This window comes from Lissotriton helveticus, chromosome 11, assembly GCF_964261635.1.
Source record: "Lissotriton helveticus chromosome 11, aLisHel1.1, whole genome shotgun sequence".
In the NCBI taxonomy this organism is placed as follows: Eukaryota; Metazoa; Chordata; class Amphibia; order Caudata; family Salamandridae; genus Lissotriton; species Lissotriton helveticus.
In genome coordinates this window covers 944,553,008-944,580,212 of record NC_136072.1, presented here as the reverse complement: position 1 = coordinate 944,580,212, position 27,205 = coordinate 944,553,008, and the positions used below count along the sequence as shown (strand labels likewise).

The following is a 27,205-nucleotide window of genomic DNA, read 5'->3' as shown; positions in this document are numbered from 1 at the left end:
AGACAAATAAAGAAATGATGGGAATTTGTATACTGCTGTCTGGTTTGAAAAATAAATTATTGACCTTAGTATTACTAATCAGCTTATTTAAACACACCACTTTTTTAACCCTACTGCAACAAATCAAGAGTGACCCAATTAAAATACTTTGATGAATAAAAACGCTACGCCTTATCCGTCAATTCAGTTTTGCCTCTACTGAACATATTTGGCTATCACTGTCACACTTAACCAAAATCTGTTGCATTCTGTATAAAATACACAGGGAACCTATACTTTTTTCTATTAATGTTATTACAGACCCTAAGGGTCCATTTATATGAATACTCAGATCCTCACGCACCATGCTTCATCATCGAGTCATGAGCCATGTTGGGTTGGGTGTACAGTACTGAACAGGCTCCATACAAAAAGCTCTTGTAGGAGACCTTTTTGTGATCAAAGGACCCCCGCAAACGCGGTGTCTTCAGATCTTTTTAGACAGGTCAAAGTTATCACCAGCCCAACAAAACGTCATACAACAAATAAGCACAAACATTTTTGTAACACGTTACTACCTCCGAAATGCTGCTTTCGTAACACAGTGGTGGAAGATGTTTGCATCTAGCACTGCCATAACTTACCATCAAGAACATGAAATAGTGTAATTGAAAAATATTCTGGGATCTGGCCAGAGATGTCTAAATGTCAACTGAAATAAAAAAAAATATGGGGCTCCAAGTTTAGGTCCATATAAGTATATTGGGAAAAGTCACAAAAAGTAGCTTCTGAGCATATTACTATTCAAGAGGAAGAAAGAGAACGACATGGCAGAACAAGATAAGATGGAGATGAGCAGTTGAGATGATGTACACCTTACAGAATAGCAAAGACAAGGAAAATTGCATTGTAAAAAAATTTGTAGAAGTAGAAAAGGAAGTGTCCCTAGTGGGTGGAATGTTCGTGGGGAAGAAAAATCATTACACAGTTCAGCACCTTTAGGCGTATGGATTTTGATTCAAATTCTCTTTTACTTGCATTGACCTGACTGAGATCCTGGGAGATCCCTGGCTGAAAGTTATGTTTCGGTTTGTTTGTATAAGAGCCCACTGGCTCAAGTACTTGTTTATCATTCATTTTAACCATAAAATGTATTACTTTGATGATAATTCCTTGTGCAACTGAGCATCAGTGAACATTTTGTAGCACTGCCTTAAAAGAACAAACACCAGATCACATCAAACAGCCTTGTGCAGATTATCTTTTGATTGGTGGACCAAGTTTTGGATGAGGTGGGTGATTTGCAGTACAAAGAAGACAGTAGGATCAAAGCTGCTTCTGGATTTCTGACTTTAGTGAAGAGTGTAAATGGAAGGCCTAGATCAATCGGCAAGAATGAAATGTCCATCTACGAAGTGGTGATTTTTCCGCTTGGTTTTGAACTTTGAGAGTAAAGCCAAATTAAAGAAAACATTCAAAATAAGGGCAAATCCCACGTACAACTTTTTTCAATCTGATAGAGCCTTCTAGCTGCAGATTCCTTACCTGTGAATTTCCCAGGCGTCAGGCTGATATCTGCGGCTAGATAGAGTCTCTATCAGATAATGTATTTGCGGAGGTAAGTAACGTGTTCGGTACAGCTGCAGATGGGCCACTAGTGATATAAGCAGGTGCACAAGGGGTTAAATCTGTGCAGTAAGAAAAAAGTCTCCCTACACAAATATAGAGGTCAACGTGTTAAGAGAGGTCTCCCGCTGGTGCAAATTTGGAACTACCCTGGAGTTCCTTTGAATGTACAGATTGCAGCTACGCAGTCACAGATCTGAATTAAGTTCTGTTTACAGGAATCACATCAGTGGCGCACAAGCTTCTAGAAACAAGGAAGCCTTGCGTGCTGTGACCGTTTACGAGTAGCAGTACGCAGCTCTGCAGGCCATTAACATCCCAAAAATGTGCCAATAAAGTTCTTATGGGGGTCAGGCAAATAAAAATAACAGCATCAGGTGGTTTTACAACCGTGAAACAAGATTGAAAAAGATGGGCTCGATTCCACAGCTTAATAAAGTCAGGTTTTGCTCACATGTCCACTGAGAGCGGCCAGCAGGCCCTTTCCAGCCTTGTAAATACATTTCTATTCACAAGATCACTCCGCCGCCTGCCGCGCAACATGTGATGTGATTGTGAGCTGTGGCTTTGCACCTACTTGTCTGTGAGTTTCACAGAAGACCGTCCATATTCTCATCACAATAAATACTTGCTATGCTTTAAGATGGCATACCATGTATTATTAGCAATAAGGGAATACTTAAAGTGGAGGAGGAACATAAAATCTCTTGCGCACTTCCTCTGTGAAAAGGCACATCTTTGTTTAATTGTCGTCAGATGTTTCGCTTTACAGAACGTCTGGAAGACTTTCACCCATGGAAAGAGAATGAAATCAAGAAGAGCTAAAGTCTTTTTCTTAAAGAAAAAAACAAAAGAAACCAAACCAACAAGCAAAAAAAAAAAAACAATGGCAAAGCCAAATAGATATCTCATTGGCTCCCAGTCTTTTAGCTTTGGCAATGCTTGTTTTGTTTTGTCATGGTTTTTGCTAAATTTTATTGTTTAGGAAGCTGCTGGTCCATCATAAATCTAAAAGCAAAATATTTGTCTGCGTCTCGAAAAGCACACATTACAGTACATTTACTACACTTTCACACAGCGCAGGGCAGCAAGCAAAGTTATTGAGCTGTGTTGTATGAAAGGGCAGAAATGCTCCATATTGACAAAGATATGAAGCATTTCTGCTCCCTCCTTGCACTGGTGCAAACTCTGCAGCCTAGTGACAATAAAGTCATTCTTGCACCATTGTGCAAGGGTGCCTGCGTTACAGTCAAGATTGTTTTTGTGCATGAAGGGACACCTTCCCCTACTGTTATACAGAAGGCTTACTACAAAACACCAAATCTATAACAGAATCTGCAAGACTTCGATGTACAGAGAATCAGTTTTTCCTAATTGTAGTCAACGGAAAAGGAGAAAATGGGGTGTGAAGGGCAGTGATTTAACGAACCCCATCCAGAAAACTTCCAGACTGGACAGGAAAATGTTCCTAGTGTCCCCAAGATATATAGTCCACTGAAGTGCAACATAGACTTACACATGCAAAAAAACATCCCCAATATGTCCATTCGGATAGTCTGAAAAACTTGGGCCGCTATATGAGTGACCATGTGTGTTGCGGGAAAGGGGGATAATTCCACCCATCCATAGTGAAGGATAGGAGGAGTCACAAACAAACATGAACACATTTATTGTGTCAATTAATTAAAATTGGTAAAAAATACATTTATTGTGTCAATTAATTAAAATTAGTACAAAATACTAATAGCGAAAAAACATTCAATCACAATTAATAGCACTATTCAGTACTATGTAAGGTGCAAGACTTTGTGCATCCAAACAAGAGATAAAAGTCAGTTTAAGAGGCGTGCCAGGTAAGATATGCCCATTCAAAAAGGAAATGAAACAGGCAAGACAATCATTTAAAACTGATAAAAACATTTAAACAAGTAGTTTATGTATAGAATGGACTGATGCGTCCATGCTCTAGGAATGTTTGCTTTTGCTCACAGTTTAATAGTGGAAAATATCAAATCAATAGGATAGGACGAGTAGGGCCGGACTGGGAAGGAAAACCTGCCCTGGCAAAGTGCTCAGCCGCCCCCCGGGGTGTTAGGGGTGCGACCGCACTCTTTGCCTGGGCCGGTTTTCAGCCGATTTTGTTACAGGGACAATTTTGCAGCTATGCAGGGGCCCAAAACCAGCCCCCTCCCATGCGGCCCACCGAGGGATTGCCCGGTGCCCGCAACGGCCAGTCCGGGCCTGAGGACGAGTCCTATTAAATCTCGGTGTGCAGAGTTAACTGGAATTGTGCGTTAAGACCTAAGAATCCCCTGAGCAATGAGGAATTACTGGGGGAACTTGTACACTGCAGCCATTTTGTAGTTATTAACAAATATGCCATACATGCTTTACTTAAAACTACTTTTAGATCTAAGAAGTGAGCTTATGGTCAACTTTCTCTATTTTTGCTGCAACCGCACACTAGGAGAGATAGTTACCTAGGAGGGATTGTATCGTAGTGCTGCACTGCTGCAGCCGGTCCCCGGGATCTGACGTTGGGAAGAAGACTGCTGCTGGAAGACCACTGGCAGGTGGATCGAGTCGGAATCCTACAGCTGTGAGCAAGGCTTGCCATCCTGGGATCCCACCCACTTTATTCTCCACGCTGTGCTGGGAGGTGTACATGGAGTTCCTCTGCCCATTTTGAATACGCTGCAAGGACTTCTCCACCTAAAGGGTGACAATCATGACAACATTACTTCCACCGCCTAGTCATTCCAGGTGTATATTGGCTAAGATAAAATAATACAACATATCACTAAAAATACTATTACAGGCATTACAGGCATTGCTCAATGCAAGGATATGTAAACAATATTCCCAATCTCAACAGATATTTGCTGGACGACATTTTGATGATAGCGACCATACCGCTGAATTTAAGTATGATGATTAGCACCAACACTTAAGCATATTCATGGCTTTTTACATAAAGATTAAAAAGGAACAGATGATGGACGGAATGCTGAACAATGCAAACATTTACCCCCCAGTCACAAAGATCTGGGTTTAATCCATCGTTCTTTTGCTCACCACGCCACCCCTGTTTGAACTCAGCCATACTGCTCCCATGAGGAACAGGGTCAAGGCTGAAAAGCATATGGCTGTGTCCAAACTGGGGTGGCACGATGAGCAAAAGAACGATGGATTTAACCCAGATCTCTTGACTGGAGGCAAATGTTTTGATTTGTTCAGCCTTCCGACCTCATTTGTGTGACTTTTTAAATAAAGATAGCATTGTTTTTATATTAACAATAAACAGGAAAATGTCAGCCAGCGGGGGCTATTTGACTCAAAGATTTGGGATAAGGTTGAGGAGATAGCAACCACCAATGGCTTCTGATGGGCATCCTAGCATTAGGTGGGTGTCCTTGACAAATGACTGTGTGGCATGAGCCTATGAACTAGACATTAGACTAGACATGTGAGAGCTATATAAAACTTACAGCCATATATCTGGGGTAAATTGAGGAACTGAATTTTATTTAGCATTTCACAAGTATGCCAAGCGGCACTATGACATATGAGAACATCAGCCATTCCTACCTTTTCAGCAAACGGCATTGTGCTTTGTGGGGCTTGCGTTTTTTTGCTTTTAACACTGTGATTATGAGCTTAAAACTTTGACATGCAAAGTGCTGTTGACAAAAATGCCAGCATTTGCCGAAGGTGTAAAGCGTTCATGGGACAGCTTGATAGCTATGTTTCAAAATTTCACACAGTCATCTAGTCTAGAGAAGAAAAACTGCTTGTTTCACAACTAAATCGTAAGAAAACACTGCTCACAAATGTTATGAGGGTTCACTCCTCCACTAAAAGTTTGCATTAAAACAAGCATTGGCAATGCAAACTATTTTGCCTTTTATGTGGTGGAAAGTTTTATACCAAGCTTCAAAACACAATTAAGGAAAACAGGGAGAGCAACAGTACAGCCTTACCTAACACAAAGACTGGATACTGGACAGGTGACAGTAGTAGAAGGAAAATGCCACCACTCTCTCTCACACACAGATAGGTTCAACACAGGTCAGATTGCTAATACACTGAAGATGGAGTGAATAGAGTAAAGGATTGTTGTGCACTCTCCATAAACATAAATAAGTATACAAGACATAAAATATTCTTGGAAGAAACAGTCAAACCTCTTACTGAATTACCATACTTTCATGTATTAATGTAGGATGACGGACTCCCACATACCGAGTGTTGTAGTCTTCATAAGTGAGTGCCACACTCAGCACTGGGAGTACACTATTAACTGGTTGTACAGTTCCCTAGTTATGCGTTTGCACATTTGGGTGAGGTTACGCCCCTTAAAACGAGATTTATGTTCTACCTTTGTTAAACTGTCAGACATATTAAATTTGTTTGTGGGTGAGCTAAAAAAAAAGGAGGCTCGAGCAACCGACTCTGCTTCTCGTGTCCGTTGACATGTGTTGGCACTTGAATGTTGCCCATGGGGTCAAGCACATTGCTGAGCACTGCAGGTATCTTAAATCAAATATTGTGAAGCAGATCATGATTCATAGCGCATGATATGTAAGTGCCTTCAATATACCCTTTATTTCTTCATAAAATGGGGCAACAGTATTAGAGACACCCTTTCTTCAAAGTACATGCACACCTTGGAAAAAGGGCAGGTTACCCTGCTTCAAAGACAGGGACAGCGAGGGTGACAGCAGTACAAACGTTCTCCTTCAGGCAGCAGAAGTGCACACTTTGCTTCCTCATAGAGCGGGTGCAGTATGGCAGTAACAAAGCAAGCTTCCCTCTGTCACAGAGCATAGCAAGTGCAATCTTCCATTCCCGGTAGAATAGATCCAGCAGGACAGACTAGTATAAGCTTTCATAGTTGACAGAAAATGTACAGGTAAGCCATGAACGATATCTAGATCACACAGAGATCTTTAGAGGGTATGGAGAGGAATGCATTGTGGATAAGATAATGAATATGTGAAATAATGACACCATTTCCCTTAGTTAATATTCCACGGCAGAATCTTAAAAGTCCTGCTGCTGTGACTTCGAGTCCTGCTGTTTGTGTTGATCCTTTGTTTTTCACAAATTGAAAGGAAGACGACTTTGTAGGTCATGTTTGTAGACCAGCCCAGACACAGCTGACGTGATAGGCAGGCACATTGAAAATGTTTTGCATACACATGCACCGAAGACTGTGCTATTCCAGTCTCAGTGTTGCACCTGTTCAAGCTGAGGGTCGATACTGATTTTCAGGCATAATGGACGTGCACAATGTCCCGATGGGCAAACGGGTGTTTACACGGTTTGCCTGCGGAATGGTACACAGTTTTCTAAGGGTAATATTGATCTCACTATTGCTTCATCAAGTTGGACATGCAAGGCAGGAGTGGTCCAGAAGCAATAAAATGTCTTCCATTGCCTTGCATGGCATGTGTGTAACCGCTGCCAGGAACTGCATCTGTGAGTATGAACTGATTGTCTACACTAGATCAAGGTACTTGCACTGACTTTTTCTTAGAAAATAAGATTTATGAGCACCACTGAATTCAACTTCATGGCTATGCAAAGTTTTATAGTAGTTGCTTACACTAGACAGCCTTGTAAAGTCCCGTTCAATGGTCTGTGTCAAAGAAATGCCTGTCTGGTACGAAACCACTGTTCAAGAAGCAGAAGAGAGAGAATGAGGCAGGTATCCAACTAGGTATTTCCTAAAATATCAGGATGTGTTTTATTTGGACAAATAGGTGCTTAATTTCCCCACAGGATGTTTAAAGTGTGCTGTGCTCCAGTACCCCATCATGCATTTTATACTACCCCCCTCCCTCATGGACTTCCGAAGGAACCTCAAGACATGGCTCTTCCAGATGAAACAGTCATGATCTCCTTCTCCCCCCTCAGGCCTGTCCTACTCAGCGCCTTGAAACCCTCATGGGTGATTAGCTGCACTCTAAAACATTTACATAACATTACATGCACAGATGGAGCTCTGGGAGGATGCATGTATCCTTGACATCAGCAGTGTTGTTGTTATGAGAAGGTAATGGGCAATTTATAACTGATATGATCATACTATGATAATTTTACGGAAACTAAATAAATGTGAACAATCCATTATCTGTACTGTGAGTGAATAGAAGCATATGATAGGAGCCACTCCTGTGTTTATTTAGCTCTGAATTTCACCTCAACATATCAACGCCAGGTGGACCTGTGGATATAGCAGTTTTCATTGGGAACACACACTTTTGACTATCAATACTGGCAAGCAAATGGTGAGATTAAATACAATTACAATTTGTTGTTGATGCCTTGGCCCTTCCCTAGCGGATGTATGATGGTACAACGTGTACCGTTTCAACGCGTGCCTTTACAACGCGTCTTTAACAACGCAAGTCGTTACAACGACTTGCGATGTTGGGCGCGGATAGTGAATAGTATAATTTACTATTCTAACACCAGTCCCCGTGGATAGTAGGGAAGGTGTTGGAATAGTAAATATACTATTCTTTATCCTTTAGCGCCCTTCAGCGCAAGTCATGGTTACGACTTGCGTTGTAAAGGACGCGTCGTAAAAGCACTGCGGGGTAACATCCGCGTTGAAAAGGATGTTCCCCTTCCCTAGCATCAGTGACATGTTCTGAAACTGCTTGTTACAGTCTGGGGGCTTCTAGAGGCCTTTTGTGGTGGTGCCTAAGGCACCTTGCTACAGCCGCCTTAACATTGTATTGGCCCTGTACCTAATCCTATGCTGATGCGATTGTGAAGCACTGCATTGCAGTGGTAAATCCAAAAATTATTTGATGGAATCATCTGAATGTTGATCATCACTCGAGTTTTTATTCAAATCCTTACTGACAGTAAACTGCTGCTGTAAGACTTCAACAGCTGTTAAAACAGGTAGATACAACAGCTTCTTCAATTTGGAGAGACAGCGATATGAAATACCTTAAGGCTTCAGATGCAAAAAATGCACAGTGCATGGGCTAGTGGCTGAATGACAAAGCCTCTAACGAGGTTATGGGAGCCAGGGCCTCACCAATCTTCAGCCATTCCCACTGGAGAATTTTTGTCATTTTTGCAGTTCCAACAGAGCTGTGCTGGGAGGATGCAGAGGTGGTGCATGAACCACATTGCTGAAGAATCCCTTCCACAGTGATGCCATGCAAGATGCAGGCCTGGCTTCAACCATAACTGCTACCTAAACCTGCTGATACCTTGGGAATTCCTGTGACGCCTCCTCGGCGTTCATGCATGCACAGCAGAATAAAGGGAATTGAAGGAATTCTCCAAGCCCTGAAAAATTTATCTACCTACCGAGTGGTGCTTGTGCACTCCCCGGCAGTGGGGATATCGCAGGTATTCCATTTGATGTATCACACGCATATGCAATAGAACATGGTCGAACCTCTAGGACTCCGTGAGCCCAGAGTAAAAGGTAAACTGTTGGCTGCCACCAGTATGGAGCTAGTTGAGCCCACCACTACTAGTGGCAATCGAGACATGCCATTTTGGCATGTTTAAATTGGGCGACCGGGAGCACAACCTGATTCAAACTTGATAAGAGTTTGGTATGCCACTGCCAGAAGCAGAGGTAGCTTTCCACAAATGCAATGATGGTATTCCTGCGTCCACTTCCACCTCTACCTAGTCATTTTAGGCTGATGGGCAGTTTGAAGAAGCTAAAACCTGCCTCTGCTAAAATATACGGCAGGACCAAATAACTTTAGAATAACAAACCGCGATTTTTTATGCCTTGAAAAATACGCATCATTTGCTTTTACAGGGCTTGGTATAAGGAAACCAGTAATTTGCTGACTGGCACTTTTCATATTATTTCTTCAAGTATAGATTTCCCTGAAGCACCCCTTCCCTCACCTGTCTTACAATTAATTATTTCTTATTTCGGTTCCCAGTCTATTTTAATATGTCTATTTGTAGAAATAGGAAGCTCATAAATGCTTTGTTTTACATGTTCTACACCCCAGATACATATCACTGGAAGTAAATAGAGAGTCTACGCTGACGTAAACAACCCACTGGTCCTAGGTCATATCAATGGAAGGCCATTGAGAGACCACCGGATACCAAAACCCGACTGATTCCAACAAGAATGAGAGTATCACTGGAAGTGCATTTAGAGATAGTCAGTGCTACTAGTTAACCGGTTACAAGAATGAGAGTGTGATTGGATGGGCCCTGAGTATCATTGGGAGGGTGTTGGGTAGTCTCCCGATGAAAAACCCTAGCTGCTTCAAAGACAAAATGGACAATTGGAATGGAATTCAGAGGGTCCTCATTCCAATCACAGGAAATAGGATTTTGGAACTCAGTGCCGCATTAAATATAATGCCCAAGTGAGCTATAAACAGAATTGCAAAATTAACTAAAAAACGGTGAACAGATTCGCTAACACTTCCATTCTTACCAGATGTAGCAGGACCCGCAATGCATCTCTTGCCCTTTCCGGATGTTGCAGTATCTCCGTTAGTGCTTGTCCAATTAACGATGATGGGCTGTTGAGCTTCACGTCACCGCCAATAAGCATGAAACCTAAACAGAATTGATGTAAAAATATTTAAATACAATGTTGCTCCTCAGAAATGGATACAGCTATTTTGTGTTTTCCCACCATGCTTTAGAGCATTAAATTCTGGCTTCCTGCATTGCACAAATAAATTCCCCAAACACAGTACTGTAAGTACTTGGCACCGTCTATCTAGGCATAGGTTTTTACAATCTTTTTGAAAGTGCATAAGGCTTTTGGAGAGTGTAAATGGAAAGGCATCTGTTTTTAAATGAGAACTGAGCCTCCTGTAAACTCAGTGGGGACATTATCTCTCAACAATGGATTCAACAACACTAAAGACAGTTCCAGAACCAATAGGAGAAACAATGGTTCCGTTTGGTCCCAGATGAGACCATCCTTTCATAACTGTAATGTAAAATAACAATCTTAGATATGCATACCAAGAATAGCCTCACAATGCTGTACATACAATGACTTGTGCTAAACTGAGACAATCTGCCACCATCTCAAAATTAATCCTGCCACTGACAAATCACGTGGCAGTAAATCCTCAATGAGAGTGTAAAATTAAAAAGAAAGTTGGAGAAATTAATAGGTAAGTCACGAGTTTTCTAGAATTCTAGAGTATAACATATATAACCAATGAAAGCACAGCAAAACTACAACACCCAGAATGCATTATGTAGTCACATGAAAGCCACAGCCTGAAAATATTGAGATCACATAGTGAGAACTACTGAAATGAAACGGCACTGAACACCACTACAGACCTTCATCAGCTACAAACACTGCTGCATCAGGAACAACATAAGAAGTACCAACCCTGGCTGGAACAAAAACTCACAACCTCAGAAGAAATACACACAAAGTCAGGACACTGTCTGATTTGAAAGCAAGAGGTAGAAAAAGGAGAAGACAAGAAACCAGGTATTCGCAAAGCTATGCACTCAAGATCTGGAACAACATCTCACAGATTAGATATGACAGTCACTCCTTCGCTACAGAAAGCAGCTTATTCATAACGGGTCAACAACTTTCTTGTACCGAAGACCCTCTGGGCTTATTTATGAAGAAAACGTTTTCTCTACTTCCACTCTCTCAGCTTTTGAACATTATTCTGAGCCACCGTGGATGTTCTGTTCCTACTAGCCAGATTCACATACTATTAACCCCTGTACACACTTGCGTTCATACATGCGAAACTGATAAATTAATAGCTTTCCCCAGAAACCATGACCACCTCTCACAATGCTGCAGCCTGTATTTAAGCAAATAAGGAGCCCAAAATCATTTGTGGAGGACAGGATTTGCACAGAGAGTCTTCTTTCGAGAAACATACCCTCCAGGTCTAAACATATGCACGCTCTCTTCCCCTCTCCTTGTGCAAAATGAGTGGATAACCTTGTCGCATCAATGAAGGTCAAGCCATCATGGGTTCCACAGGATGCCTACCAATCTTATACTTTGCCAGATCTTTCAGAGGGAAGGGCTCTTAGGGACTGCAAGCCAATGATGTATTACGTTGCAAAAGAAGTACACACATACATAAAACCTGGCACTCTACTGCATTGTACTTTCCATGATATAATATCCCCAAGGGGATGTATGACATTACAACGCATGCTTTTACATCGCATGCCTTTACAACGCAAGTATTACAACGCAGTCCATTACAACGCATAGTGCTTTGGGGTGCTGGATAGTGAATAGTTTAATTTACTATTCCAACTCCAGTCCCCGTGGACACTAGGGAAGGTTATTGGATAGTAAATTAACCTATTCCCTATCCTAGAGCGCCCCCCCAGAGCAATGCGTTGTAATAGTTTGCGTTGTAATGGTTGCGTTGTAAGGCTCTGCGATGTAAAAGTTGCATTGTAAAGGTTGTTTACCTCCTCAAGGCCATAATCCCAGTCCTGAAAACTCATGAGACCTGGGCCTATCACTAGCAAGGGGTCTTCATAGGCACGATCTCCAAAACCAAATGTGGCAATCATGTGTCAGGATTCGGGCACACAATGCATCATTAGAGCAATGTGACTAATGATAGTTACATATCGAGGGATGGAATGTGCATCCTTACTTGATGCATTTTATTCTTTAATGTACGCGGACGTGAGTGAGTCTAGTGTGCGGAGAACTCACATTGAGACTGACAGATCTATTCCTGTGGCCCCACAGAACTGGGGGTTTAGTCTGCAGCATTAGACGATATAACTGTGAAACATGCTCCTCGGCAAGAAGTGTATGTCTTGAGTGGACTTTTCAGATGTCAGTTAGGGAGCAAATTCACTACAAAGGCCTTTATTCTAAAATTCTATTTTCTCTTGGCCTAGTGAGTCTCTGTCCTATTCCAAAAGATTAACACTGCGAGCCATGAAGCAATGTCCCTGCAGGACTTAAGGTCATTCTGCACGCTTTTCATGCAGCGTGGACATTCTCTTCTTTCCAGAGGGATCATTTTTTGCCATCCACGCACACAAGTGGTCTGTATGCCACGGATATCCCAGTGCACCACTGCTCTGGCCATCATTGGGACAAGCAAGATAATATTGCAATCAGACAATATTACCATTTTAGGCAAACTCTTTGTGCTCTCGTTTTTTCAGAGTAAAATTCAAATGCTATGTGTTGGAAGAGGAGATTGAGGGTATTTGGGGGAGACCTCAGCATCACTGTGGACACTTCTGTCCTTGTAGAGTTAATGTTTGCCTTACCCAGAAAATTCATGGAGATCCAGTGGCTTCTAACACACAATAGCCAGATGCAAAGAGAATGTACTATTGAGAAGGATGGCCTTTGCAATAGAGGAATCATTCTCCAGGGGTATTTGAAAACAAAATATACAATGTACAGGAAGGCAGAGAGCTTTCTTCGAGATGTTGGGCATGCTTACCTGGCAGAATTTTACAAGAAATCTGGGAACATTTAAGTATGACCTTCTGGCATAAAGAAAGCATTTCTGGTCAATCCATAATGGCACAAATTACATTTCAGTAAAGAAAGGATGGCTAGATGTCATACCTGCCCAGTTGGAGGGATGAGAAAACTGCTTGTTGCTTTGGACGGACTTCATGGCCTCCACAAGAGCAGCGCTTGTCTTCATTCCATTGAGAAGGGATGAATAAAAGGCATGGACAAACATTTTGGAAGCTGCCACTGGAACAGGCCAAAGGGACACAAGGACGCATTGAGCACCAGCTGCAAGAAAGGCTCTTGTCAAGCCAATAACCCCATCTGCGGTGACCTTATTGTTGGACTCCTGGTAGGATCCAAGGATCACTAGTTTGACAGGAAGTCGCAGATCCAAGACGTCGGCAGCAGTGAGGAGGAATTCTTGGAGTGGAGGACAGTCTGTTATACTCTCAACATCACTTGCATCGTCAGGCATTTGGAGGGATTCGGGAATAGTGTAAGTGTTTCCAAATGAACCCTTGGCCCCACCGGTAGTATCCTCACTGTTAGGTGTTAAAACCAAAGCTGCCAGTTTCCAGGAGATGTGGGTGGCAAAATGGACACACTCCGCCTGAGTGAGGGCACTCATGACCTTTTCTTTTGTAGCCATGTTACCAACAAGGGGTTGGCACCCAAGTAGCTCCGACACCATGTAGGCTTCTTCTTCGGCAGAGGGCATGGGACCCCAGAGCCATCTGTCCATGACTGATGAAGGGAGCTTGGGATTTCCTATGACTGCCGCCATGGAGGTAGAGCTTGTGTAAGACGGAGTGTTCTTCCTCAGGTGAGACTAGAAAACAAGACATGAAAAACTTAGCTTTATAAGTTCAAGATGGCTGGGCTAATCTTATTAAATAATATCTTTAGAGTAGGTTACTATTAAAATATATCATTTTTTCTAATTAGCCTTTCTATCATGAATATATACAGATTTGTTGTAAGGAATGTCTACCATTGTACAAAAGGTCTGTGTTCGGAGCAGCTCCTCAAAAATAAAGTATATAAGAAACAGTTTTGTATATTGCCCTATTGTTTAATGAAAATCTGTATTTCCTTTAAATTGTAATGCTAAATTATAAACAATATATTACCAATTAAACAAAATTAACTCTTTTGTTTATGCGTTGCTCATTATCAACCTTAAATATGGAACCTTAGAAAATTAACTAGGAAGCACACAATTTCACTGAAGTCAGCAGTGTATTTACTTCTGTCCAGTGCTTTAAGCCAGGGGCCTGGCAAAGCCAAAAAATGGACATCAAACCAGGTCCTTGAAACCTCTATTTCTGTCATCCACCAGCTGAAGAAAAACACCCTACCTTCCTGCCTTGCTTGGTGCCAGCAAGAGCTGTAATGCAAAGCGACTAGAAGGTACTTTTGTGACACTTACTTTTAAGCTTACACTGTCAAGTTTTTAATTACTTTTGAGCCTGGATAAAGGTGCTACATAAACTGTTAAATAACATACCCTGCTGATTTGATTATGCTTTGTCCAGTGAGATCCCATTTATGAATTTGGGAATCACTGGATTGTATTTCTTATGTACTACATATATTACACAGGTCATGCCGAGTGTAAAGCCTTCCGAAGCCACAACCGTTTTAGGGCCTGCCACCCTTTTCAGCCCACTTAAAGCAGTGCTACTGTCCACAATTGTTGTCTAATATAATCTGACCAAGAGATGGAAATAAATGCTTAAAAATTAATATTGTGATGCAGTACTGTTCATCGTAGCAAAAACAGTCGAGTAAATGCACTGTTTTAGTGACTGGAAAATCAATTTTTAGAGCAGCTTTAAGTATTGCTGCCTTGTATCCAACATGCAATCAGCATTCTGTAAATAACACATTCATCTGATTAAAAATGGCAGGTGATGCCTACCTTGGAGTTTGGGTTCAGAGAACGTATAGAGGGGACGGCGATCAAACTGAATCGTTCGTAGAGGTATTCGTTGGAAGAACTTCCCTTCAGCAGAGCAAAAGGAATGAGGTAAAGCTCTCCTTCCAAGACCAACACCAGCTGCCGATGACGTCCAACTGGACCACTGGAATGCATCAGACCCTGTGGAGTAGAATCAGACTTTGACATTTAAGAGATGAAAACAAGCTCATGAAGATTATTTAGCCAGTCAATCTATTCTGTGTATGTTCCTATCTCCAACTCCATTTTGGCATCATGAACATCCATCATCTTCCCCAAGTACACCTAATGCGACTCTTCAGGAAGATGATAGATATAATATATGGAGAAAATCTGAAATCCTCGGAAATTAGCAAGAAAGAAAGTGTCTGTAGACAATTTCCACCAGTCTCTATGATTAACATTGGTATCATCCACCTTTTCCCATATTATCCTAAAATAGACTCACATACTCCAATTAGGATCTGTTATCACTGTGAAATTCAGGAAATCTAACTGCTCATTCCAATATTTAAACTCGGGCACTTTCCATTCTCAAAAGGTATGTTTTGTTTCACCTATAACTTTCGATCCCAAGGACAGATCTGAAACATATTTAGCACTTGCTTTAACTAGCCAGTCAAGGTCTATGATGATAATTTTCCAGCAGTTATGCGAGGAAGAAAAAGTTAAGAGTTGGTGGGGGTAGGGGGTGGGGGGAGGAGTGTTTTTCCATTTTAGCTCCCATATGAAATTTTTCTCCCACCCACAGCCAAAACTGCTGAACAGATTTACACCAAACTTGCCATGAAAGTAGAATTTTATTCAAAAAGAATGCTTTGGTTGGTTTGGTGTAAATGTGTTCATTCGATTTGTATATATATCTGTTCAAAAGACTTACAGGGTGGGCTTGAAAGGGTTAACAATTTTTTTTAATCTCTGCCATTTAAAGCTGAGATTGAGTGATTCACGACTCCTGTTAATCACATTTGGATTTAATAAATGTGATTTGCTGGAAAAATACTCTGGATTTTTTTTTACCTCATGACAATGTGACTAGATTCCGATTTGCAATTCATGTACAGTGAAATAAAAGTAGAGAGGGGGTGAGATGAAAAGTGTCAGACAATGGAAGAGTGAAAGGGGACTGGAAACCCAGAGGTGCATCTTACCAGGAAAAAAACTAGAAAACAGCATGTGACTCGCAAGTCAAAATGCCATTCGAACAAATTGGCATTTTAAGTAGTGGATTCGTCCACCATTTTGTGAAAAAAATCATGAATCAGATGTCATTCACAATTTTACAAAAGGATTAAAGACGTGCAAGAAAAACAAAGGGAGTGTGCAGCAGAGAGACAGAGAAACAAGTTCCTGAGATTTGGTGGAGAGTCAAATGATGTGTGCAGCAGGGATTGTGCAAAGCAGGGATTGTTCACCCATGATGGGTGCCAAGCCTTGTTGCCGGCAATACCTTGCCGCAAACACCCCGGCAGTGCATGACCAAAGGCTGTGTGCAGTGGGCATTAGGTGACCAGGCCATGTGCAGAAGGGTTTGGCCACTTGCAGGGGGTTGGGTGCAGGCAACCAACTCCCAGTGTACATAGCCAAAGGCCATGGGCACCAATGGTTGGGAAATAAGTATATTATTTAAATAAAAACACATAAAAACGCATTGAACAAATACAGTTTGAAACTGAGTTATAGCTCAAACCTGCAAAACCATTGAAATTCACCAGTTATGGAATGCAAGGCACACAAAGCAGACAATAACTTGTATTACCTGCCATGTTTATCTCTTGCTTAATTGCCTTTATTTCCACTGCAATTTGCAATTGGGAATTTGGTGCATTACAGGTGATAGGTGATGCTGCAAGAAATGGCACGCACTGAGTGCCTGTTGTAACACAACTCCATAATTGGTGAATTTCAGTGGTTTTGCGTGTCTAAGCCAATACCGAAACTCAGCTTTTAAGTGTACTCATTTTAGTGTTTCATAGATAGATAGGTAGATAGATAGATAGATAGATAGATAGATAGATAGATAGATAGATAGATAGATAGATAGATAGATAGATAGATAGATAGATAGATAGATAGATATTCACATTTTGCATCCACCCAACACAGTGTCCACCATGGTCCAAAGAGTCAGCCCACCTCAGCTATTGTCTCTCTTCACTGCAAGGGGGTAGTGGTAGTGCAGACCCCTGCAGGATACTCCCCTGCAGAATAGGGAGTTCCCACCTTGCTGAGTTCCTCATTGTAGCTGAAGCCTATAGATATCGGTGAGATAAGGGCATCTGGGGAGCACCTCATCACATTCTGCAGGGAGCCCTATCATTTTGTGTTATGCCACTGCTTTACTGTGAGTGAAAGCTTTTTGTTGGTGAGCGTGTACACATCTGCCTAAAAAGAAACCAGCTTCAGGGCCAGGGTTGTTAGGCCAATCTCTCCTTTCGTTTCTGTTTTCATTACATGATTTAATTATTTATTTTTTACGATGGGTATTTTTTTGCAACCAAGCGCATGCCACATTTGCCTAGTCGCAATTTTACTTGTCATTACCTTCAGAAATGTAATGCTCACTGCACGGTTGTAAAAATACATAAAAATGCAAGCTTGCCAATGTAAAACCAATTGACTTTGCCAGTGCTTATTTTAACCCCAATGTATGCCCTAATTGGGGTCACTGGTATGTCGCCTGGACAGTAGCTGCTACTCTCAGCTTCGTGCTGAGAGACCTTCAGAGGAAGAGCTGTTGAGTCTAGAAAGCTAACCGGCTAAAGTGCTTCTGAACTCCGGGGGACAGGTTCAGTCTGTGGTGTGTGAGGCACCTTGAGAGTGCATCTGTATAAACATCTGAGAGCCTCTTATGCTCTTATTACATTTCTCTGATTCACTACACATTCCACGTCCGAGTAGGAGCATATAAGTTTACATGTGAAACTTCTACATTAAACACTCTCACAATATTCTGATCACAGTTTCCTATGAAAATGAACATTTCTGGATTCTTTCTGCTTTACAAGTTTTATGAATAAGAAAACAAAAAGAGAAAGACAAAATAACATGAACATTCCAAGTACAAGGCTGCCATTTGGATGTGCCATGTTATGCGTTCTTAATACCACCATACAAAGCTTGTTCATAAAGATCTTAGTATCAGATACAGAAATAGTTTAGGTGTACAAGGTATATGGTGTAGTTTTAGAAAAGCATATAAATAAACGTATACTTTAGTCAAAGGAGCACACTTTTAAATTCAGAAACTGCCTCAGATGCATAACAGTTTTTATAAGGCTCTTCAGCTGACGCTGTGAGAATTGATAACATAAAACATACGATTTGAAACTAGAGTTTGAACATTGTTTGATTTTCTTGCAGAAAAATGATGCATGGGCACAGGACGGCTCAGCGGGTTTCAGTGCCTGCTGCAGAGGTCAGTGTGTTCCCTACAAGTCACAGGCGCCCGTACCATCAGGATCACACAACATCTTATCCATCTGGGGTCCAGTGACGTAACGAAATTGAGGGGGGGGGTGCAAAGTATAAGGGAGCCCCCACGCTCCTGATCCAGTCAGGAGTGCTGAGCCCGTGCACTGCGCCAGAGGGGCACCCCTGGAGATCCCCCCTCCTCCCGAACTGCGGGTGCTATTTTTATGCCACAGCTGGGGTCAATACAATGAGCGGTATTGATTCTGAATTGGCTCAGACGAAAATGCACAAGTTTGCCTATGCTTAAAAATATAGCAATTAAAATAAATAAAAATCTGAAAGAACATGACACCCTAACACATCCTTTGGAACTATTATACAACAGGCAAGTAAAAACTTAGATCATCAAAACAAAAAACTGTAACCAGTTTCAAAGTACTAGATATGGGTATTAACTTCAATTTAAAAAAAAATATATAATTAGGCATATTGTGCGGGGTAACATATGTAAATTCAAATCGCTTTGCATGACATAAATCTTAAAGATTTACTTCTTTAAAGCTTTGAAAAGGCGGAAAAAGTGCAACTGAGGTCAACGAAGAGCCGCTTTAAATTGACATTAAGGAACACTCCTTGCCACCTTCCCTGCCCTTCTTGCAGCATCGGAGCTCTGAAGCGTATTTGCTGTGGAGAGTGAGATACAGGGTCACTCACTCTGACAATGCGCTGCCTCGGGAGCCTTCCCAAGAAAATGGCCACTCCATCCTGACATATTGTTTACAAGCACCGCCGACTCCTTGGGGGAGGCCGCGCCAGTCCGCTGCCTATGGTGAACCTGCCCGCGCGCTCTGCAGCTGAACGCGCCTGCACTGGCTCAGCCCTGCCTGCGGAGACTGAACTGACAAGCGGTAGCTTCCCACCAGGGGACTTGTTGTTTTTCCGAAATAATCTTTATATATTCCATTTGACTTTCTGCTCCAGGAGACTGGGCTCCGGGCATCATAAGGCGATGGCGTCTAAGCCACAGTGACATGTGCCTAGCAGAATACTCCATCTGTATGGAAAACCCCTCAGAGATTAATATCTTTTATTACAATAGCTAAGCACTGGAACATTTTAAATATATTTAATAGGATACATTGAATTTCAGCTACCAGCAAGACGAATTTTAATTATGGAGTTGAGACAATAATAATCCACTCATGCAGTACAAGACCCCAAAGCATTGGCATGCGGAATGAACTGGACTCAATACAATTCAGCCTCAATGAGATTCTTGGATTCATGAGACAAAACACACTTCATTGGGCCTAAAGAGAGCATTAGTTGTCATTTGCCATGTCTTAGAGTAGCTTTGAGTGACAACCTATAAAGAAACATGAGTACTACCTTCTAGAACACCAGCGTTTACTTTGTGCTGTCCTACTCCTCAGTGGGGAGGTCTTTGGAGAAATCTTCCATGAGGAACACTTTGCACAAATTAAATTCGGGCAATTAAATGGTATCCTATTTAAATAGTTTAAAGCCTGCATTATGCATCCTAGTAATGACATAATTTCAGGTCATACAGTTACAAAATTAGTGTATGATTTTTTGCCAGGCATATCCCTTAGCTGCGATGCAAGACGTAATTGACAGCAAATACCCAAAGATGCATACATTGATTGCGGAGCTCTATGGATATCCTGAACATCTGAGAATGAACACTCATGTAGTGGGCTAGTTGTCAGTGATCTGAAAAACGCCCAAAATAAATAAACACAGAGGGGCTCATTACAATGTCGTGCGGAAAGCCTACGCATGACACCAACTGGAAATCGGGACCGACCAACTCACGGTCGGCCGTTCCTCCCACCCGCTTACGATGCGACCGTACACTGTTTAGTCGGATTCCTACTGTTTCCGATGGGAGCTCGTGTTCCGCCCGACAACCAGCCGTAACACAGCTAATGACAGAGACACAGAATAATCCGCCTGTGATTTTGAGATATCAGGTTATTTTATAAAATTTATGTTATTTTCTTGTCTTTCTGTTAAGTGGTATAGTGCCTGTCAGCACACTATGCGAAGATCAGCAGGGGTGCCATTTTAAAACCAGAAATTACAGATTGCGAGTTGCACAAGAGGGGTCTATTAAAAAACAAAAGGGGTTAGAATGTTGGACTATTTAGGACACGGCGATCAGCTAGGGGCTTGAGAGGTGGGCATGTTCTCCATGCAGGCTGTAATGCAGCCTGCACGGAGAAGGGGGAAATGTGCGCATGACTGGTTTGGGCAGCCCGAGAGGGCCAACCAAACAGTCATTGCTCACTTAGGAGTGGGCAAATCACTCCTCCTCTACCCTGCTCTGAGACCAGCTCAGTCATTAACCGAAGAGGGGCTTGACTTCTGCCCTTGCTATGGGAACTGTGAACGGTGAGGTCAAAAACTTAGAAAAACTTGAGTAACTAGTAGAAGACATGCATAACCCGGGTACTAAAGCAATAACCTATGTCAAGCTATCTACAGAGATACATAGCAAATACTAATACAGCTTTTTTAATTAAAAGCTGGTATGGCCTCTGCATTAATTATTTAACTGCACCCCTGCTCGATTACTATATTCACTAGAGCCTTCTCTTTTAGAGCATGCCCTGGTCCCACATGCACACTACGAGCGGTGGCACTACTACAGGAATAGTGCTATCTGAGCAGTACTCTACCACACCACCAATGCCCACCCTATGGTCATGTGGGTGATAGTGGGTTAGATACTGTCAGCAATTGGGTTTCTGGTTAGCAGAGGTATACACCTTGTCCAAGCAGGAGTCCCAATCCTAGTCAGGGTAAGTGTAATACACACTAAAGGTTGACCTGTGCTCACCCTCTGGTAGCCTGGCACAGAGCAGTCAGGCTAAACTAAAGAGGCAATGTGTAAAGTATTTGTGCGCACACACACACACACACACACACAGTAACATATTGAAAACACCACAAAGTACTGCACACCAGTTTAGAAAAATAGCCAACATTTTTCAGAGTAAAATAAGACCAAAATGATAAAAATCTAAAATACACAAGTCAAGTCATGAATTTTTGCTAGATTAAATCACAATGCAGTGCTCAGAAATCAAAAGCCCCATCTAGGTTATTTGGTCACGCTTGACCGGGGCAAATCCAAAAGTTCAGTCCGACCACGATGGAGTGTGGGCCAGACACAGGATTGACTCAGACCCGCTGACAGTACCTTGGATGCATTGAAGTTTGGGACGATGCATTGAGCCAAAGGAGGGATGCATCACTGTCGAAGGTGATGTGCCATTTCCGAAGTTGGGCAATGTTGTTGATGCATCGATGTACAAAGCGCTTTGCATCGGGCCGATGCATTGATGTCGAACTGCTGGGCTCTAGGCAATGCGTTGGTGCCAAGTCACACAGAGCTGGGAATGCATCAGACAGACATCAGCGAAGCGGTGTCCGACACTCGTGCAGCAGTGATGTGGAGACGCTGCAGCAGCAAATTTGGGGCTGGATTGTAAGTTGAGTTTGTTGCATTGTGCAGTCAGCAAGCCGCGGCCACGGCTTCGATGCAGGCAGTGGTGATGCATCGATATCTCAGGGAAATGCGCCCGCTTTGATTGACGCATCAGTGTTGATGCATTGGTCTCTTAGTTTTGATAGAACACAATGTTATTCTGAAATTTGAAGGGGTGCATCATATTCACCGATAGTCACCACCCGCATATTTAGAGGAATGTATTAACGTGTGGTCACTAGAATTGCAATACTAAAGCAGCATATATTAGTGCGAGTAGAAATGTAACCATGTCCTTTGAGAAGAGCAAAGTAGTGTTAAATGTATTCTAAATTATGCTTAATGAGTTAGTTCACTCATAAATGATGCATTAGGGTTAAACGTGCACATATTAAAGTTTGCTCGTATAGTTTGCTTATTCATGTATGCAGAATAATGAAATTAATGCTTATCATGTGCCTTAGGAAATGTATGTTAAACGTGTAAAAGTTTGAATGATTTCTTATGTTTTGCTATGAGAGGCCTTTTCGTGATTCCTTATGTTAGCTGAATCTTGCAGGCCTGAAATATATTTTTCCTTGGAAAGGCTCTTGGTCGAACGTATTCAGTAAATTTTGTGTGCATGCAAGGTTGCTTTGCTCACATGCTTTCTGTTGCAGGTGCAAGGACACACATTTCGTTAGGCAGAATAACCCTTTGTTTTAGGAGTTAGGATGGTAGGAGAAGCCGCCATGGGAGTGTACCGGAATGCAGATATGATATTTTCAGCGGAGAAGGTGCCTGGGACCCAAGGACACTCCAACAGTTTCTGGATGGAGTCAGAGTTTCGATGGAAAAGCACAAGGAGAAAGACCTGTCCGAAGTGGCGTGGAAAGGGCATGTTTTACTGGTTTGTGATTTTGTATTAGGGTCAGTGCCCCGAGGGAGGAGAGGCAGACGGATTGAAGAAGCATCTTAGAACGAGCTCTGTAGCTTTGGCTACTTACCCATGCAAAGTGAGTCTACTTCTGAGGAAGTCTTCACTGCTGACACATTTTTCTCTCTTGCCTGGGGATGATGCTCAGTAGGGATGTCACTTTAGCGATAGTGTAGGGACAGATTAATAATTTTTTTCCTCCCTGGTTAATGAGTTCTAAGATAGAGGTTGGAGTGACCATTGCGTGCCTAATGCTTCTGGAGATAACTCTTCTCCTCATTCTGAGTCGGATGAGACTTTTGCGTAGGATTATGTTTGTATTAGTGCCCATTTATTTTCTTAACCTCGTGTTGAGGTGCTTGTATGTCCAGTTATTTTCGGCTTTGTAATAAACCTTCAAAACTTTATTTGTTGTCAGTGGTCCTTTGAACTTGAATTGATTGGTCATTTAAAAGTTGAAATTTGGAAATGTTTTTTCCCTTTTAAACTTCTTAGCAGATAAAAAGATCCGGTGAATTGTGGATTCTTATGATTGGTAAGTCAAACAAAAGTGAAGTGAAGTGAAGTGAAAGAAATTTATATAGCGCGCTACCACTCCAAGAAGTATCTTGGCGCTTGAATTCCAGAAAACCACAGGTAGTAGATGAAAAAGAGACTACCTTTGTAAAAAAGCACATCATATGAATCCCATGCATTCGGCGTTAGGCAAGGAATAGATCCATGTTTTTAAAAGCTTTCTGAATTTAAGTTCAGTGGAGGCTTGACGTAAGAAAGCGGGAAGTTTATTCCATACTTTCGTGCCGATAACTGCAATGGACTTTCCTCCTCTGGTTGAGCTTTTGAACCTGGGGACGTGGAGTAGATTAGCTGTGGAGGACCTGAGTGATCTTGACGGGTGGTATTGATTAAAGTGTTTGCGCAAGTACAGTGGGCCATGATGGTAAAAGGCTCTGTAGGTGATGATTAAGACTTTGAAGAGTATGCGCTTGTGGATAGGGAGCCCGTGCAAGGCATCCAGAGCTGCAGAGGCCGAGGATTTCCTGGGCAGTCTGAGGACCAGTCTGGCAGCTGCATGCTGGACCATTTGGAGTTTATGAAGGGCTGATTTGTTCAGTCCAGCATAAAGGCTGTTACAATAGTCCAGCCTTGACGTTATAAGGGCAACAGCTACCGTACGTCTTGCACTCAGAGGAAGAAGATCGAAGAATTTCCTGAGGCTTCTGATAATGCCAAAGCATACCGCAGCCACTTCCTTGGCTTGTTGGTTAAAATTCAGAGTGTTCTCAAATTTTATGCCTAGGTTTCGCGCGGCACTGATGGTGTTGGGGGAGCTTCTGCATTTTCAGGCCACCATTGTTGTGGAGAAAAGAGATTGTTGGGTCCAAAGGGTATGATTTCAGTTTTAGATGAATTGCACCTCAGGTGGTTGTGTGACATCCATTTGAAGGTTTCTGACAGACAATCTTTTAGTGCTTGTTCTGCGTTAGGTTGGTTTTTATCAAGGGTCAGAACAAGCTGAGTGTCGTCAGCATAGGCGACGGCACTGATGTTATGGGAGGAAATAAGGTTTAATAGAGGGACCATGTAAAGATTGAATAAGGTAGGGCTTAAACTGGAGCCCTGCGGGACCCCAGTTTTGATTGATTTTTCCTCTGAGGAGAAGTCGCCTAGCCTTACAATCTGGCGTCTATGTGCTAAGTAGTTTTTAAACCATTCGAACACGGTTCCTGCTATGCCAGCATTAGAAAGGAGATGTAAAAGGATAGCATGGGATACCGTGTCGAAAGCTGCAGAGAGATCTAATAGGATCAGGACAGCTAATTTGCCCTGATCCAATGCAGCACGAATGGTTTCAGTGGAGGACAAGAGTGCAGTTTCAGTGGAGTGGTGGGTTCTGAAACCTGCTTGACACGGATGTGAAATGTCATTGTCTTCAAGAAATGCCATTAGTTGTTTGTTGGCGAAGGATTCTGCAATCTTGCAGATGGCAGGAAGAAGCGAAATGGGGCGTAGGTTGGAGAGGATAGTAGGGTCTTGTAATGCTTTTTTTTGTAGTGGTTTCACTGTTGCTAGCTTCCATTGAGGAGGAATTTCTCCCGATTGAAAGGACGAGTTGATGATGGCATTTATGTGCGGATTTACCTCCTGTATTATGGAATTGAGGAAAGCAGGGGGACAGGGGTCAGACGGGGATCCTGATTTCAGGATGGATATTCCCCGTAAAGAGGCGTCCAGACTGATGTGGCTACATTTTTCCCATTTAGGTTGGTGGGGCTTGAGAGCAACTCCACTAGTGGATTCTGTTAATACAAATTGGGGAAAGTCTTTGGTGAGCGTTTCTATTTTTTGGATAAAATAAGAGGCTATGTCATTGCATAGACTCTGTGAAGGAGGAATCTCTTGGGTGGCAATTTTAGGTTTAGTGAAGCTGTTGACAATTTTAAAAATGTCTTTTTGTTTGTTGTCTGTAGCTTCAATGCGGGAGGTGAAATAGTTCGTCTTTGCCACTTTGATAGAAGAGTGGTATGATCTCCTAGCTTTCTTATATATCGTTTTGGCATTATTGGCATAATTCTGTCGCCATTTACGCTCAAGAAGTTTGATTTCTACCAGTTGTTTTTTTAGGCTGTCTGAAAACCAAGGGGCAGAGGTTTTTCTTCTTCCTATGGTCTTTCTATTACTTTCTGGGTTTCTGATGTTATTTCCGATGTCGGTCATCCATCTTTCAAATTTTTGATAATCTATCGTGGTGTGCCCCGAGAGAGTGGGTTTACTTTTCTTGCCCCAGCTGGTAAGGTCAGGATGTTTCACGATTTTGCCCCAATTAGATAAAGTGTTTCGCTTTTTTGCTACCTCTTTTGGCTTCAGTTTACTATTAGTGAGTTCAATGTTGAATTCTATGTAAAAATGATCAGTCCAGGTCAGGGGTATGGGATCATTGATAGTCATTTTATCTGAATTAGAGCTGATACAATCAAGAGAGTGTCCAACTTTATGGGTGGCTTCAAGGGTCCTGAGTGTTAATCCTAGGATCTGTAGGATTTCTTTAAAATTAGAGGCATGTTTGTCCGTAGGATCATCTAGGTGGAGATTCAGATCCCCTATGATTGTAAAGTTGGAATACCTAAGAGTCAGGTCACTCAGTACCTCCCCTACGCTGGCAAGAAACTGCGAGGGATTGCGAGGGGGACGATAGATTAAGGTTCCAGAAAAGGTAAAAGTGTCATGGACTTGGATACAAAAATATAGGCTCTCAGCTTCTTCAATGTCGGGGAGCTCTCTAATAGAGCATTTATAGACATCTCTATATATAATGGCCAAACCACCACCACGTTGTTCTAGGCGATCCTGTCTGCAGATGGAATAGCCTGGAGGAATGGCATGGACTATATCAGGATTGGACCACTCACGGAGCCATGTTTCTGTAATAAAAAGACAATCTAGGTCATTTTCCTGAACCAGGTCAAAGATGTGAAGGGAGTTTTTACACATTGAGCGGGCATTTATTAAGCCACTCTTAAGGCAGCTTGGGACCGATTGAGTGATATTGGGGTGATAAGGAGTTAAATTATGTTTGCAGCTAATACAGCTGACGGGGCCAACCCAATTATCTACATCGAGGGCATGGAGACAATGACAACAGGAATTATTCGAAGCAAAAGTAATATAAGACTCCGGCGTTATAAGGTTGTAGCACCAAACACTCACTCGCAAGGGACCAGGACGTGATTTTGGTACCACTTGGTAGAGCAGGACTCACAGCAGAGGAGTCCAGGTGCTGGTAGCAGATGGAAGTGAAGTCTTTGATATCCCTAAGATTTCAGAAACAGTATGCAAGCGCAAACAAGCCCTTGGAGAACCTTTAGAGATGCTGCATGTAGATAGCCAAATCCAGTCCTCTCACTCACAAGCAAGAAGCAGCAGGCCAACACAGGAAAAAAGCAGCAAAGTGGCAGTCATTCATGGCAGCACAACAGATGTTGTTCCTGGTAGAATGTCCTCAGTTCCAGAAGTGTTTTGCGTATATGGTGTCAGAGGTCCAGTACTTGCACCCATTTCAGCCTTTGAAGAAGGAAGACTTCAATGAAAGGTCTTTGAAGTGCACAAGACCCTGCCCTATCCTGTCCTGGCTCCAAACTCACTACAGAAGGGTATGCAACTCTTTGTGTGGGGACATGCACAACTCTATTCAGGTGCAAGTGTCAGCTTCTCTTGCTCACTCTAGCTAAGACAGACCCATCAGTCTGGTGATAGACAATTGTGATGTGAGCAGCAAACCTCAATTGTGACTGTCTAGAGGGAATGCACAAAGCCCAGATGTCACCCAACCCAGAC

General features: G+C 42.3%; 1 protein-coding gene across 2 annotated transcripts in view; it reads right to left on the bottom strand.

The window, feature by feature from the left end:
* The window catches only part of TTC28 (tetratricopeptide repeat domain 28), a 1,211,014-nt gene that overhangs the window by 28,355 nt on the left and 1,155,454 nt on the right, over positions 1-27,205 (bottom strand). For both annotated transcript variants that reach the window (XM_078667293.1, XM_078667294.1), the window contains exons 14-17: positions 14,988-15,167; positions 13,175-13,895; positions 10,052-10,176; positions 4,086-4,317 (exon numbers count right to left, since the gene is read on the bottom strand). In XM_078667293.1, coding sequence (XP_078523419.1) covers positions 4,086-4,317; positions 10,052-10,176; positions 13,175-13,895; positions 14,988-15,167 — 1,258 coding nt within the window. The remainder of the gene's footprint in view (positions 1-4,085; positions 4,318-10,051; positions 10,177-13,174; positions 13,896-14,987; positions 15,168-27,205) is intronic.